Here is a 14,776-nt window from a genome sequence, read left to right as displayed (position 1 = left end):
TGGTTCTTTTGGAAAATTCTAGCATAATGGTGAATTGTCTCCACACCCCTTTCATCAAGTTGGAAGTCCACAGCTCTTATTCGAACCTCAACGCATGATATCTAGTCACATATTTGACGGCTAGAACCGCATAAAAAACATTCCTCCTAGAGTACCCGTGAGAAGTTTCATGTTTAAGGCTTTTGCATTGTTGTGATCGTTATGAGATAATAATTTCAAAACCAAGAAGACAATGGAGGAAAGTGTTGCTAATGAAGGGTGAAATGAGGAAAAGAGGGTCGAAGGTGCCTATCTCCTCCCTAGGGTAACGAGTTACCTCCACATGGAAGCAGTAGTGCCCCCATGAAGCCATGACCCATTATCCAGCCTCCTCTACAATCTCTTACCTGCTGCTACCCTATCATTCCCTTACTAGTGATCAGCACTGTGGCCTGGACTCTCATTCCCTAAACCCTATCATTCCCTTGTGTACCTATGTCGGACACGCGGACATTTCATTTTAGACCAAAAATGATTTTTTTTCCATAAAATAGCCGAATCCGACCCTTGTCGGATACTTCTAATCAAGTCCGAGCAACGTAGGTGATCGGTTATCTTTTCATTTGATAGATTTTGCTGAACTCTTGGGGCTATGTGGTATGTGTGTGTGCAGCTTGCTTTTGCAAGCATTGATTTATTTTCATAATCTAAGTTAGTCATGAAATTTATGTAGTGCTTTTTCTCCTTCTCATTCTGATTAGCATCCTTCGAAAAACAAGTCGGTTGATAAATGGCAGAGAAAAGCTGATGTGCACAAAGTGGTGCTGCTGCAAAAAGAAAGCAAAATTACGGCGTTTAACCGTGTCGCATGTCCGCATTTTGACAAAGGAAAGTGATTTGATATCCAATTGCAACATCATTACCCCAGTGCCCCATATGGAGAGGGAAAGAGGTTTGGATGTGCACCTTACCCCTTTGCTTGAACACAGAGAGACTTTGCATCACACATATATATTACTTCACAATATAAGAAGGGCAAACATATCAATAAGTCAGTTTGCTTATTCCATGAGATTCCAAAGCCGAAGTGATAGATGAACCATCTCAACCAAAACCTTAAGGTGATGGTTGAGGCCCAACTATTATATTTGTTCCTATTACGAAGAAAGTGAATCATTGGCTTCAGCTGAAATGGAAATAGAAACAGTTCAATTTGGATTGCGTTTTCTCTAATTTCTTTTTGAAACTTCCTTTGTAGAATATAAGTGACCAAGTGGAAACATACATGAGGGATCCAAGTAAAATGATTAGGGGCATGCAAATGAGAAGAGAGACTGCCGATGTATTTGGCTCTGTAAGTTTTCACTTTATTTCTCCTAAATATCATCAATCTTCAAAAACGAATTTGCATCCTTTGGGATCTGATTAGTGTTCTTTGTCTGGCAGCCGCACAAAGCAGTTGACAAAGACCACCGAGGAGGTACACTGCTTTTTTTTCACAAAGCAGACTATTTTTTTTTATTGTAATTTCTCTCTTGGCCGTTGTTAGGGCGAAAGTCTTTGCATGTCCTTAAACCGAATGTACAAATCCAAGTTAAAGGGTCTCACCAATTAAGTTGCAAGAGTTTTTTGGCCATCGACTTCTTGGTATTTGCATAAACCTCTTTATTAGAATATGTCAATGCATGTATCAAGTAGTAAGAGACTTGGGGAAGTGATTTGGGGGGTGTTTAGGTACAAAAAAGGAGGGGTATGGAAGGGAAAGGGAGGGGGTGGAAGGTGTGAGTTTCCCTCCAAATATTTCCTCCTTTGGAAGCATTTGCCTGGTAGGATGGAAAAGGGATGGATCTATTTTCCCTCCCCTCCAACCCTCAACAATCTATTTTGCTAACCAAAGAAAGAACATTATCTCCGTTTATTTCCCTTTCCCTCCAACTTCTCCTATTCAAACATACCCTCAAGACCATGTGTAATAGTAAAGGAATTAACATTGGAACAATGGAACCTGTGTGGCTGTGTGGCTGTGCACTTAGTGCATTGTAAAGTGTCTGCTATTTGGTGAAGAGTCATTTTTGCGCACTAGGGTGAAGTGTTGAGTATTGTGTGAGACTATGTTTCTTGTCGAGGCGTGGCTCACAACAGCTTTTGTTTGTCCGTGATACTCCCCGTGACTACATTTCCTACTATAACCGTTGCCAGTTTTATGTTAATGCATGATTATAGGTTTGTCTTATGCAAAAACGTCTTTAAATTAAGACCTCCTTTTTGCCCCCCTGGTGTTTGTATTCGTCTGTTTATATGATCTGAGTTTGATATGGATACTGAATATCTTGCTTTCACCTAGCCTGAACTTCTTTAACTGGTACACTGTTCCTATACAAACGGTGCTTCCAACTGACTATGCTCTTGATTTCTTTCAAACTTTAGGCAAACCCTGAAGGTGATCCTGAGCTCCTGGACGACTCTAAATTGTACCATCAAATGCTTAATGAGTTTCTTGAATCGGTTAACAACACATCCTCCGGTAAATTATTTTTCATTTAGTCAATAGATTTTTCGTTTTGGTCTCTCGAGATCTGGGTTAACTTTCTCTAATTGATAAATAATTCACTTATTCATACAAGTCTATATAGTTAACTTCCATGATCTCACATATGAACCGACATTGCGTCATTTCATCTACAAAGGCAACATTTTACGCTCTGAAGAATAAACAACCAAAGAAAAGGAAAGTTGTTGATAGGCGAGCCTCCAAGAGCCGCAAGATAAGGTTGATTTCTTATGCAATCTTTCCTAGTTCATGATGGTAACATGGTATCACAAAGATCTATATGAGAGCACTCAGAGCAGTCTCAGTAGTTTCTTTATGCTACTGTCTCGTAATTCTATATATTTAGTGAAATCTTACATTTTCTATTCAATGTGTCAGGTATAACGTTCACGAGAAGATTGTCAATTTTATGGCTCCTCGACCAGTGGATATGCCTGAGATGGCCCCCAAGTTATTTCAGAATTTGTTTGGGCTGAGAACTCAGAAATCGTCATCACCGCATAGAATGAATGCTGTTCTCGCTAATTTTAATCTGCATTGTAGTAATGATACCGATCACCGATTCAATTATAGGAATTTTTTTTTGGGATCCCGTACATGTAATGAAATTCAATTTATTTTGAGTTGGACAGTACCATACACTTGATTGTGCTGGAGGTCCAAAATATAATCACCTTCTGTTTCATAAATGTTGACTTTGAAATGCCCAAAACTCGCTCAAGATTTCGTCTCGGCCTCGTAGGTACACAAATGAGTGTCGAACTCTTGAAAAATCATGATTTTACCAATGACTAGTGTAGCTGGTAAAATAATTGAGGGTAGTATGTTGTGCTCTTGAGTTCTGACCAGTTCAAAGTTCAAAACTCATCGGTATACTAGTGTTTTGGTTCAAGTGTACTCGTCTTGTACGCATCTTGGTTGTAAACCAACGCTGGTTCGGCCCCACTTTCTAAGTTCGACCGCCCCCGACCCGCCAAGAAAAACAAAAAGGAAAATAAAATTTTGCTTCGGCTTGGTCCAACCTAACCACAAGTCAATCTAGGGCCAGGCTTGAGCCATGCCATCCCTCCCACCCCAACCTAACCACGTGTCAATCTTATATTTTCCGTTTCATGCATCAGGTGTAACGTTCATGAGAAGATTGTCAATTTAACGCACCTCAATCGATGGATATCAAAGTTATTTCAATTTCTTTGACCGAGAACTCGGAAATCATCATCATCGCAGTCGAATAAATGCTTTTGGTTCGTGCTAAATTTTAATTTGCCTTGTAGGAATGATCACAAACCGAGCATCGCCAATTCAATTATACGAAAGTTTATTGGATCCCATACATGTAATGTAATACTTCTTTCAAATGTAGCCTTTGAAATGCTCAAAACTCGGCTTAATATTTGTCTGAGAGTCTCGTAGTATTGACACAGCGAAAGTAAAAGAAAAAATCGCTCTTTTTTTTTCGAGGGGAAAAAAATCATGATTTTATCCATAGCTAATAGTACAAAAATGACGCAAGGCATTAAATGATTCACGGTTCCTGCAAATATCGACTTGTTAGAACTTGAAAATTACCGAGAAAAAGAATTCAATCGGTTAGTAAATATTGGTCATGCTACAGTACTTCATAAGCAGAGAGCATTACATTTCTTCACTTGAACTCGACTACATTGAAATTTTTTTGATACAGAATCACAGAAGATTGAATCAACATAACTTGATCGCTTTCAGCTAAACATAATGCCAATGGCCAAGAGAGCAGACGCCCCCAAACAAGTACGTATATGATTCAATTGGGTCCACGCAAGGCAGTGACAACGACTTCCACCATCTCCGAAAATTACCCGAGGCCTCTAACATATTGGTCGAGGGTAGTGTTGAACAGCTCAGTCCTACAAGATTGCATACACATTTGCATAATTAGTAAATACCCAAAATCAAAATACATACTTTAAAAATGAGATTCTCTTAATGAAAATGAACTATATCTGATAATGAAAGCGTTAGAAGAGTTAGAAATCAACTCCATATTATGGGAAAATAGCTTTTCTTTTTCTAAGTCGGAACTTCCATGTATGATTCGCTGCACAGAAATCTGAGAGCACTAAAGCAAAATCTTACTAATTATTACACATGTGATTATGTGATTCTGTGACAAAGGTTTACACTGTTCTATGAAAATAGTGGGGGTACATAATTTTGGGAGAGAAGTTTTGGTAATAAAGATTTACTCTATATTCTTTGGCTCTAGATTACAATGAAAATGACGAAAAGTGATTCACTAAATTAGTTATACTTCTTTTTATTGTGACGTAGTAGTCCTTGAGCGCAATTCTCGACATAATTTTCAGTATGATCCAAGAAAGCTCTAAATGAGGTTAACACATGCATAATGTTAGTATCTCTTAGTCCCCAAAATCTCATATGAGACGGTATCATGATAATTATATCTTGGGATTGAACTATTTAGGGCTCGCTTGGAATGGAGTAATTATTAAGGGAGTAATAGAGGCTAAAATAAGAGGATGGAAGGAGATTGGTGGTTAGTGGTGGTTGTGGAGGATGGAAAGAGGTGGTGAGGGAGGAATTATTACCTCCGTATGGAGGTAATGCATTACTTGAGGGGGGAGGTGGGTAATTATTACTCCTTAATGAATAGACTAACACGCTATCTTCCTCCATTTCTATCTCCACCCTCCATCACTTTCCTCCATTTTCTAGTTCATTTAAGCTCTATTACTCCCTTAATAATTACTCCCATTCCAAGCGAGCCCTTAAGGACAGTCATTCCTTCTCAGCTGTTTTCTTTGTTGTTTTCCGGTAGAGTTTTTAATCAAATGGGTTGGTCTTGCATTATATGAAAATAATCCCATTACTTGGGAATCTAATTGTTCATGGGCATTTAATAGATGAAACACGAGCAATTGAAGGATAGAACAAGATTGTTGGCCTTATTCAGGGGAAAGAATAGCAAGAGTTCTGAGAAGGCATAACACAACTTTATTAGCAGGAAGAAGGATGGCTACAAAATATGCATTCCTAAGCATTTGGCGAGATAAGAGATCACATCGTTCCTACTAATCGCACCAAGTTAATCGTGAAAGATAAAAAAGAACACCTTTTTCTTGTAGGATTGGTAGAAAACTTGGAAAAGTATGGATCCAGGTGTTCAAAGTAACAAAGTACTAAATCTGTGAAGTCAATCACTTACCGGATAGGAGTTCCAGGTGAGTAAAGAGGATTCTTGACTACGTATTCAACATACATGTTGTAAATATACTTCAGTGATTCACGTAGATCGCCAGTTCTAGGATTAGTGACCAGAATAAGCTGCAAATACAGAGACAGATAGGATATATATCAGAGTCGATGAAAGAAAATAGCTTGCATATAGAGAAATGTTACACGAAATTGTTATGCTAGACAGCTCCCGAGATCAAGATACAATGTCCATGTTATACATGCAAACACAGAAAAACAAGATATTGATCAACGAAGGTTTGTCCAAAAGCTGGTCCAAATTTGAGGTAGAGATAATCCCTTTGGTTAGATGGACAGATAAGGTAAGGAAAGTTAGGTAAGAACATAGTCCAATGGCCTCAACTATACCTCGAGCTAAGAACATAGTCCAATTGCCTCAACTATACCTCCTATGTCAGGGTAAGAAGGCCGTGTGTACAGATTCTAACCCCGTGTTGGAAACGATATGCTATTTCTGGATGATCAATAATAAAATGCTTCGAGACTTGAAAACCACCATGTGCTACTTCGCAATATGCTCCAAGGTCAGCCATTAAGTCTTTGGTTTGAGACAAAAGAAAAAAAAAGGAGAGAATGGGAGATCTTTGCGTTTGTAGCAATGAGGAAGGAGTGGGATCGGAAGAAAAAATAACAAAAAAAGAGGGTAATCGATCCCTCAATAATCCTAAGTTGGAGATACATGAAAGGAAAACTCCTTTCAATTTAGAGGAAATTGATAGCTCCCACCTTTTCTATATCATTTTGTTAGAACTTCCACCTTTTCTAAGAGGATTTCAAAACTCCCACCTTTTTTCGAACATTTCCTCTAAAACTCATACCAAAAACCCATTTTCACCCAAATAAATGTCATTCTTTTAGCAAAAATCATCACGATATATCTTTTTGTCGAAAACTAATGTTTGCTAGAATAAAAAAAAACATTTATGATTGATATGGACAAAAAAATGTCTCTTATTTTGGCAACAACTCGGCTTTTGGTGGGACTTTTAGACAAATGTTCGAAAAAGGTGGGAGTGGTGAAAAAAAAATTCGAGTAGGTGGCGAGTTTTGAAAAATCGCTAAGAAAAAGGAAAGTTGTCAAATTTCTCTTCTTTTTATTTTAAGTGTTGTCCATTATGAATCTGTCCTCTCCCCCTTCCCTTATCTCTGGCTTAGAATTGAGAGTAGTCCGTTCCTTTACCATTGGATTTGGTAATGTGAGAGATAATCTGGTAATCTAAAAGTAAATCAGGAGTCAAGCTAATCTAAAAGTAAATGTAAGATTTCCAAAGACACTGGTTGCAAAATCATAAATACCAGGGTTACGGCTGGCAATTTGGAAATACTTGAACAAAGTAGCTGGAAAAACATTGAGGGTTAATGGTTGTCGTAAGCTTACAAGCCTAGTTTCAGAAACACGGAAAGCATTCAACAAGAGATCCCTCACAGTTGGATTCCTAATGCAAGAAAAAAAATCTGACTACTTTTGAACTCCTAAGACACGAAAGGATGCAACCATAGGAGCACAAATGACTAGAGAACAAAGTTGATCAAGTACAAAACAAAATCACAAAATTATTAGAAAAAAGAAACTCAAATTACAACCAAACAAAAACAGCAATTGGATTGTGAGAACCAAAAGGTCTAGAATATAAGTGAATGCAACATACCTTTATTCCAGATGGCGTCTCCATGAAACTAAGCTTATAAGTATTGGTGCGGAAACTATGAAACGAGCACCCCTGGCCTGGCAATTGCGGCACCCCAAGGTTGACCTTTTCCGCACTGCCTCGACATCAGAAATGTAAACATCAGCAATGTTCTATTTATTCCACCTTACATTCAACAAAATGCAACTTATGCAATTTGGTCAAGGATTGGTGATCTAGATGATATTCAAGTTGCACGAAATTGGTCAAAATATCAATACAGAAAGAACATATTATTTGCAATCTTGTAGCTTAATTTGATCGTGTTTCTTTAAATTGCACAGGTTCTGGTACTGGGATTTATCCTTTCCCCAAGTTTCAGCTATATTACTCTATCTCTTCAAAATTACCTCACATAACCAACACTGGACACACGAACATGGTTATGATACTTGGACACTTCACTTCAAGCCAAAAATATGAGTTTTTATAAAATATGAGTCGGACGCTTTCTAACCAAGGTTGGGTAACAAAAATTCCAGTGTAGGTTATGCTAATAAAACTTTAGGCATTGTCAGAGCTGATACAATATAAGTGAATGTGGACAAACTATCTGCTCTCCAAATTCCAGTGGAATCAAAGACTAGTCATCAAATTTACACTTTCTAGTTTCTACACAACACCAGAAGAAGATTACACTTTCTGAATTGGAATTCATCTTCATCCATCAAGTTTCCATTATACAGCTCTGGACACTTCTATAGTCAAACAAATCACACCTCCACCATCAAAAGCTCAACAAATAACCCACCGTCCAAAAACCCAAAAAGATCAAAACTTCAACAAGTTTGATCTATTCGATTCGTGCTAACCCATATATACAATATCCTAGGCACATCTTATGACACATCACATTAGTCCATCAATCACCAATGAATTCCTGCAACCTACCAAATCATACACCCACCATACAAAAATCATAAGGGTGTGTTTGGATTGAGGAATTTGGAGGGAAAAGAAAGGGAGGGAGAATAGGGGATTTAAAATCCCTTGTTTAGATAACAAATGAGGGTGGAGGGAAATGGAGGGGAAGAGATTTGGAGGGATCCAATTTCCCCCCTCCAAGCCTAATCAAAATCTTTTCTTAATAGGCAAGATTTTGAGGGAAATTGTATCCAAACAACCACATTCCATTCCCCCCTCCCCTCCCATTCTCTCCCTTTCAATTCCCTCCTTCCCCCTCCCCTCCCTTTCCCTCCACTTTTGCTATCCAAACACACCCTAAGGGTGTGTTTGGATAGCAAAAGTGGAGGGAAAGGGAGGGGAGGAGGAAAGAGAGAAGAGAAAGGGAGAGAAGAGAAGGGGAGGGGGAATGGGAAGTGGGTGTTTGGATACAATTTCCCTCCAAATCTTGCCTACTATGGAGAGATTTTGATTTGCCTTGAAGGAGGGAAAATGGATCCCTTAAAATCTTTCCCCTTCATTTTCCTCCACCCTTATTTGCTATCCAAATAAGGAATTTTAAATACCCTACTCTCCTTCCCTTTCTTTTCCCTTCAAATCTCTCAATCCAAACACGCCCTAAAAGATCAAAACTTTGCCTAATTGATTCATTCTAACCACATATACCATATTCTAGCCACATTTTGCGACAAATCGTATCAATCACAACAACAACATTACCCGAGTACCTCAATGGCTCCCGCAAATTACAGGATAAGGGGAGTCGGATGTACACAAAGAGACTGTTTCCGAAACCAATAAACTCAAACAAATTAACAAATCCAAAATCAGGAAAACGTTAAAAAAGTTGATTATTACCAAGTGGGGTCCATCTTAGCAGTAAGAGATTTGAGGGAAAAGAGCAAACCAAACATAAGTTTGTGATCTTGTTGAGGATCTAAAGTATGAAGATGACGATTCCATTCCCTGTAAAGCAAACAAACACCATTTCTATTGAAGATATAAATCATATGTGCATTGTTTCCTGATGCTGTTACTGCTGGTGGTGATGGGTTTATCTCTGTTCCTCCAAAAAACTGCATCTTTCAACCTTACTTCTAATAATAATAATAATAATCAAACTAAAACAAGAAATTATTGTTGCACTTTGATCACTATTTATAACCCAATTTGTAGTTTTTATAATCGAAATCAGAATTCAGATGAGGTGATGATTTAGAATTTCGGACGGATTTAGGAGACTCTCATCCCTTGAAATTTAGCTTTCTAGTTTCTAAAATAAGGTATAATTATATACGGATTTTTTTTTATAAAAGTATTTGATATTAAATTTAAATAAGTGAAGCTAAAACTAACCCCTTGATTATAACTTTTTTTCTAATCAATCTCTTTCGACAACTCATTTCACGCTTAAAGAACATCATTCACCCCAAATTGTCCAAATGTCAGAGATATATTTAGGACTCGGAGTGATAATGAGACGAGAGGTGTCCGACAGTTTCGACGTGTGCGACAACTCAAGATCGGCTCAAAAGCTTAACGGTCAAGTCAATCGGCTTGCCAAGATATATTTAGGACTCGGAGTGATAATGAGACGAGACAGTTTGCTCAAGATCGGCTCGAAAGCTCAAAAGCCCGCTCGACTCGAAAAGCTCACAAGTTTCGAACTATGTGATTAGATAAGATATTGTTCATGTTGTATAAAAATATTATATTATGATTATATCTTTGTATCATACCTATCAAATGTCCACTAATTTGTCAAATATTTTTAACAATCAATCAATCATCAATCATCTATCTATCTATCTATCTATCTATCTATCTATCTATCTATCTATCTATCTATCTATCTATCTATCTATATTAATCTATCTATCTATATTAATCTATCTATCTATCTATCTATCTATCTATATTAATAAAGGAAGTTTTTTTCGATCGTTTATAGAGAGTCCAGGTTCCCTGAACGACTTTCGACCAATGAAATAAAAGATAATATCTAAATTAATACTTCCTCCATTCAACTCCACTCTACCACTTTGCTTTTTCACGTTCGCCAACGCGTGTTTTACGCGGTAAATATCGTTAGCTACGTATTTGCAAAAATTATAAAAATTAGATATTTTTAATGTACTCGTAAAGACGGATCAAACAAGATCCCACATGAATATATTTTCACTTATATATTGAGAGAAAATCGAGATTGAATGTGCATTTGTGAATAGTGTAAAAAATAGAAATAGGTAGAGTGGAGTTGAATGGAGGAAGTAATTATTAAAATACGATATGGAACCATCAATTAATTAATACGGAATCAATATCTATAATGAAAGATTTTCGAGCAATCAATATTGTTAATGTTATACTCCCTCCTATCCATGGTTTTTTTCCCCTTTGAAGTGGGCACGGGGATTAAGGGTGGGAGTATAATATTGATAAATATATGAGTGAAGTTTGGTAATTGGAGAGAGGTATGAATAATTATGATTAAATATTAATAAAGGTGATGGGTGGGGTTTGGTTATTGGAGAGAGGTATGAATAATTAGAATTAAATATTAATAAAGTATATAGTGGGGTTTGGTGAGTGGAAAGAGGTAAGAATATAATATTAATAAAAACTTTCTAAACCATCTAATACAATTTGGTGAGTGGAAAGAGGTAAGAATTAAACTTTCTAAAGTGGAAAGAGGAAAGAGGTAAGAATATAATAGCAAGTAGACATGGAAAAATTGACCCGCTCCAAATAACCCGACCTGAATAACTCGGCCTGATACCTGACCTCAAGACCCGAGATTGACTCGAATCTAAATCAACCTGACTCGAATATTTACTGTTGCACACTGATTATTATCTATAAATAATTTGATAATAGTTAACCCAAAAATAACCCGAATCCGAAATGAACCTGCCCCAACCCCGAATTCAAGCCGAAGTCTGTAACACCGAAATTAATCCGACTCGACCCAACCCAACCCAACCCCAATCCGATTAACCCGTTTGATAGGTCTAAATTGGCCCCTAAAAAAAACAAGGGCTTCACTTTCGAGTTCACAATCATCATATTAAACGTTCTGAACATCTAACAACTCAAAAGAGTCGAAGTAGCATCCATTGTTTTGTTATTAAAAGGAGGTTTATCAGAGGTTTTAAGCAGCAACTTCCGCCATTTTCTCTTTTCTTTCTCTCACCTAATATTCTAAGTTCAACCCTAATCAGTAATCATTCTACTTTCTATTTGATTTTAATTAATTTTTGTTTGCTATAAATTAGGTTTTTTTTTAATTAATTACAATTAGCAGGATTGCGATATGGTACTGAAGCGAGCTCGGGTAAGCGAAAGCGAAAGCGAAAGCGATAGGGAGATGAGTTCTGAAGAAAACGAGTTTTTGAATGAGGTACTAATTTTAAGGAATTATTATTGTAATTATGACAGTTTTGGATGGTTGAGTGAGTTGTTATTTGATATTTTGATTGATTTTTGATTTTGTAGGTTAGTGAAGAAGATGAGGAATTAGGTGCCGATGATGGTAGTTACGAGGACGGGAGCGGTAGCGAAAGCGGTGAGGGTGAAAGTAGTGGGGAAGACGAAGAAGAAGAAGATGATGAGGATGGGGACGGGGACGAGGACGAGGATGAGGATGGCGAGGGTAGGGAATTTGTGATACCGAAAGACGATGAGATGGAGGAACTTGAGAAAGAGTATCGGGATCTTCAAAATAGGGAGGAGTATGTTTTGTTTTGTTCAAGTTTTGATTTTTAGTGTGGAAATTAATTTGTTTTGATTATTAGATATATATGAGGAAATTGTTGATAGAAAAATTTCATTGTTCGTACTATTTCGTGTGTGTTTGTTTTAGTTATGATTGTTCAACCCCGAGATTGATAGACTGTAAAAGACTAGAAACTGAGTTGATTTGGGGTGGAGAATAATAGAATATCACCTACGATTCTAGTAGAGAATAATAGAAATGGAAATAGAAGTGTTGAAGGAAGATGGTGGAAGTGTTTTGTTTTTATTGACCAAATATTTTTTGGATAGCTACATGAAATGGTGCAAGTAAGCTTATAAATGAAAGCTAGGGATAGAAGGGTACTATAAGAAAGTAAGAAAATAACAAAAATGCAAATTAACTTATATGACTAGTTTGCTGTGTATCAGTAGCCTTCGCGTAGAATGCCACTTGGTTGAAGATGTGTGTGGGTCGTTCTAGGTAGCCTTTGCATAGAATGCCACTTGGTTGAAGTTGTGTGAGGGTTGTTCACTTGTTCTAGGTAGCCTTTGCGTAGACTAACACTTGGTTGAAGATGTGTGTGGTTCGTTCTAGATAGCCTTTGCGTAGAATGCCACTTGGCTGAAGTTGTGTGAAGGTTGTTCACTTGTTCTAGGTAGCCTTTGCGTAGACTAACACTTGGTTGAAGATGTGTGTGGGTCATTCTAGATAGCCTTTGCGTCGAATGACACTTGGTTGAAGTTGTGTGTAGAGATGCAAAAGTTATTTGGTGCTCTGTAAGTTAATGAATAGCAAAAGGACTTATTTGGTTGCACAATGAAAAGTTGGAAAATTTCTGTTTTGGTATCTTGAAGTTTTGCTAAATTTCACTTTGGTCGCATGATTCAAGAGAGATTGATATTTACCCATTTCCACGGGGTAACTAGAGGTTTTTGACGGTTTTTGGGCTATCAAACTTTGTTAGCTAATTTGCATGAGCAACAACCTTTGGCTAGCTATTTGATCTTTTTTTAGTTTTTTTGAAACTTAGGGTTTGCGATCCTTATCGGTCTTCCATTTTAACTTTTCGTGATTTTAATGCATCATTAGGAAACTGGTACATACTCTCAAGCGGCACAAGGATGAAGACGTTGTCAAGGGACAAAGCTATCAAGAGCCGAAAGGTAGTTTGCATTTATTTATCTCGAGCTATTTTCCCAAACGTGCACTTTGCTCTATACTTTGTGTCGTCTTTGCTTGTATCTTATGAATAATTTCCATAATGAGCTCATCTATTATGACGCTCTCGAAATCTGTGTGCTCTTTGTCACCGTTTCTTGCCGATTTGTGCCCTTGTGGCTTATTTGCAACTTTTCGTTTAGTTTGGAATCAATGAATCGATTTTTGTAATTACTTTGGACGGTCGACGAAGTTACTACTTATCAAGTCACTGCATATATGTGAATTCTTTTTTCTGCTGATTTTTCAAAGCTCTATTGTCATGCTAGTAGTTTGAGGCTTACTTTATTCTGCCCATCTTTTCAGGCTCTTTGGGACAAGGCCCTTGAGATCAGAATTGTATTGCAAAATCCATATACTAAGTCAAATAAACTACCACACAGTGATTGTTTGTTTCTTTATAATTCTCGCGCCTTCCAGTTTTCTCTGCCCATGTCTGTCCTTGAAAAACACTTCCTTTTCTAATTGATATCCGGCTTTAGATGGTTTTGTTTAAACCTGTCATTGTTCATCCTAGGAACCAATTAGATCATTGTTCTTGAGTCCGACAAAGCGGTTTCCGTGGATATTCGGATCTAATTGCATCTTCGAAGAACGCGATAGATTCACTAGTGCAATTGCAAGAGGCATGTTATTGAAACATCTTATTGTTTTGTTATTAAATTTTAACTTCTTTACTCTTGAGCTGTCAAATTGGTGTTGTATATTGATAGTTGGCCATATCTACAATGCGAGGCTCGCTTGACAATAATCCCTCAATTGCTCGAGCCTTTGAAGGTGAGTTTCAGATTGCTTGTGTTTTTTTGTGATAATACCCATTTAATGACAACACTTATCCCTTTATTCTGTAGTTAGTAGTCACATGTAGACTCTGACGAACTGTTACACTACCGAGGAAGCAAGGAAAATTTGGTGATAGTGCATGACTGCATGCTTAGCATTTGTTTTCTGTGGTTCACTTTGAAGTAGTCAGTTGCTGAAATGCATGGAATAGTATAGATGTAATGATCCGTATACGCTTATCAAGTGCTATCTTATCTATAAATGATTCATATAGGGTGTCAGGAGTTGTTCCATAGCATGCGATTCTTTACATTCTATCTTTCAGGAGAGCATGCGATTTCCTTGTTTCTATTGATTTAATCTTTAGCCGCGTTGATGTATATGTGTCATTGCACCCTCTTCCTGGTTCTTTCAATTTTGTATTACATATTAGCTCTTTCAACCATCGTCCTCATGATGGTAGATTAGAAGGTGGATGGTTGTGCTGTGCCATGTTCCCTTTGGCTAGTGCGGTGATATTGATTTTATTTTTTAGGGAAATTCTACAGTATATCATTGAGTTTTTCGGTTTTCTACCTTGTACCCCTGTTTTTTCTAAAATTTAGGTGGTACCCCTATACTCTCATACTTAGTCTGGAATGTAACCTTAATGATTAATTTCGT

At 37.3% G+C, this 14,776-nt stretch overlaps 2 protein-coding genes across 2 annotated transcripts; one reads left to right on the top strand and one right to left on the bottom strand.

The window, feature by feature from the left end:
- Positions 1-4,065: 4,065 nt before the first annotated feature.
- Positions 4,066-9,623, bottom strand: LOC141592268 (uncharacterized). The gene is made up of 4 exons (XM_074412868.1): positions 9,235-9,623; positions 7,435-7,549; positions 5,736-5,854; positions 4,066-4,416 (listed from the first exon to the last, which is right to left on the bottom strand). The coding sequence occupies exons 1-4, from the start codon at positions 9,456-9,458 to the stop codon at positions 4,365-4,367; spliced, it is 510 nt and encodes a 169-aa protein (XP_074268969.1). The 5' UTR covers positions 9,459-9,623; the 3' UTR covers positions 4,066-4,364.
- Positions 9,624-11,674: 2,051 nt separating this feature from the next.
- Positions 11,675-13,659, top strand: LOC141590178 (uncharacterized). The gene is made up of 4 exons (XM_074410784.1): positions 11,675-11,776; positions 11,872-12,107; positions 13,202-13,275; positions 13,637-13,659. Exons 1-4 carry the CDS (start codon positions 11,690-11,692, stop codon positions 13,657-13,659), a joined length of 420 nt encoding a protein of 139 aa, XP_074266885.1. The 5' UTR covers positions 11,675-11,689.
- Positions 13,660-14,776: the final 1,117 nt, after the last annotated feature.

The sequence above is a fragment of the Silene latifolia genome, chromosome 7, assembly GCF_048544455.1.
Source record: "Silene latifolia isolate original U9 population chromosome 7, ASM4854445v1, whole genome shotgun sequence".
NCBI lineage: Eukaryota > Viridiplantae > Streptophyta > Magnoliopsida > Caryophyllales > Caryophyllaceae > Silene > Silene latifolia.
The sequence above is the reverse complement of the archived record's forward strand: the minus strand, read 5'-3'. Positions and strand labels throughout refer to the sequence as shown.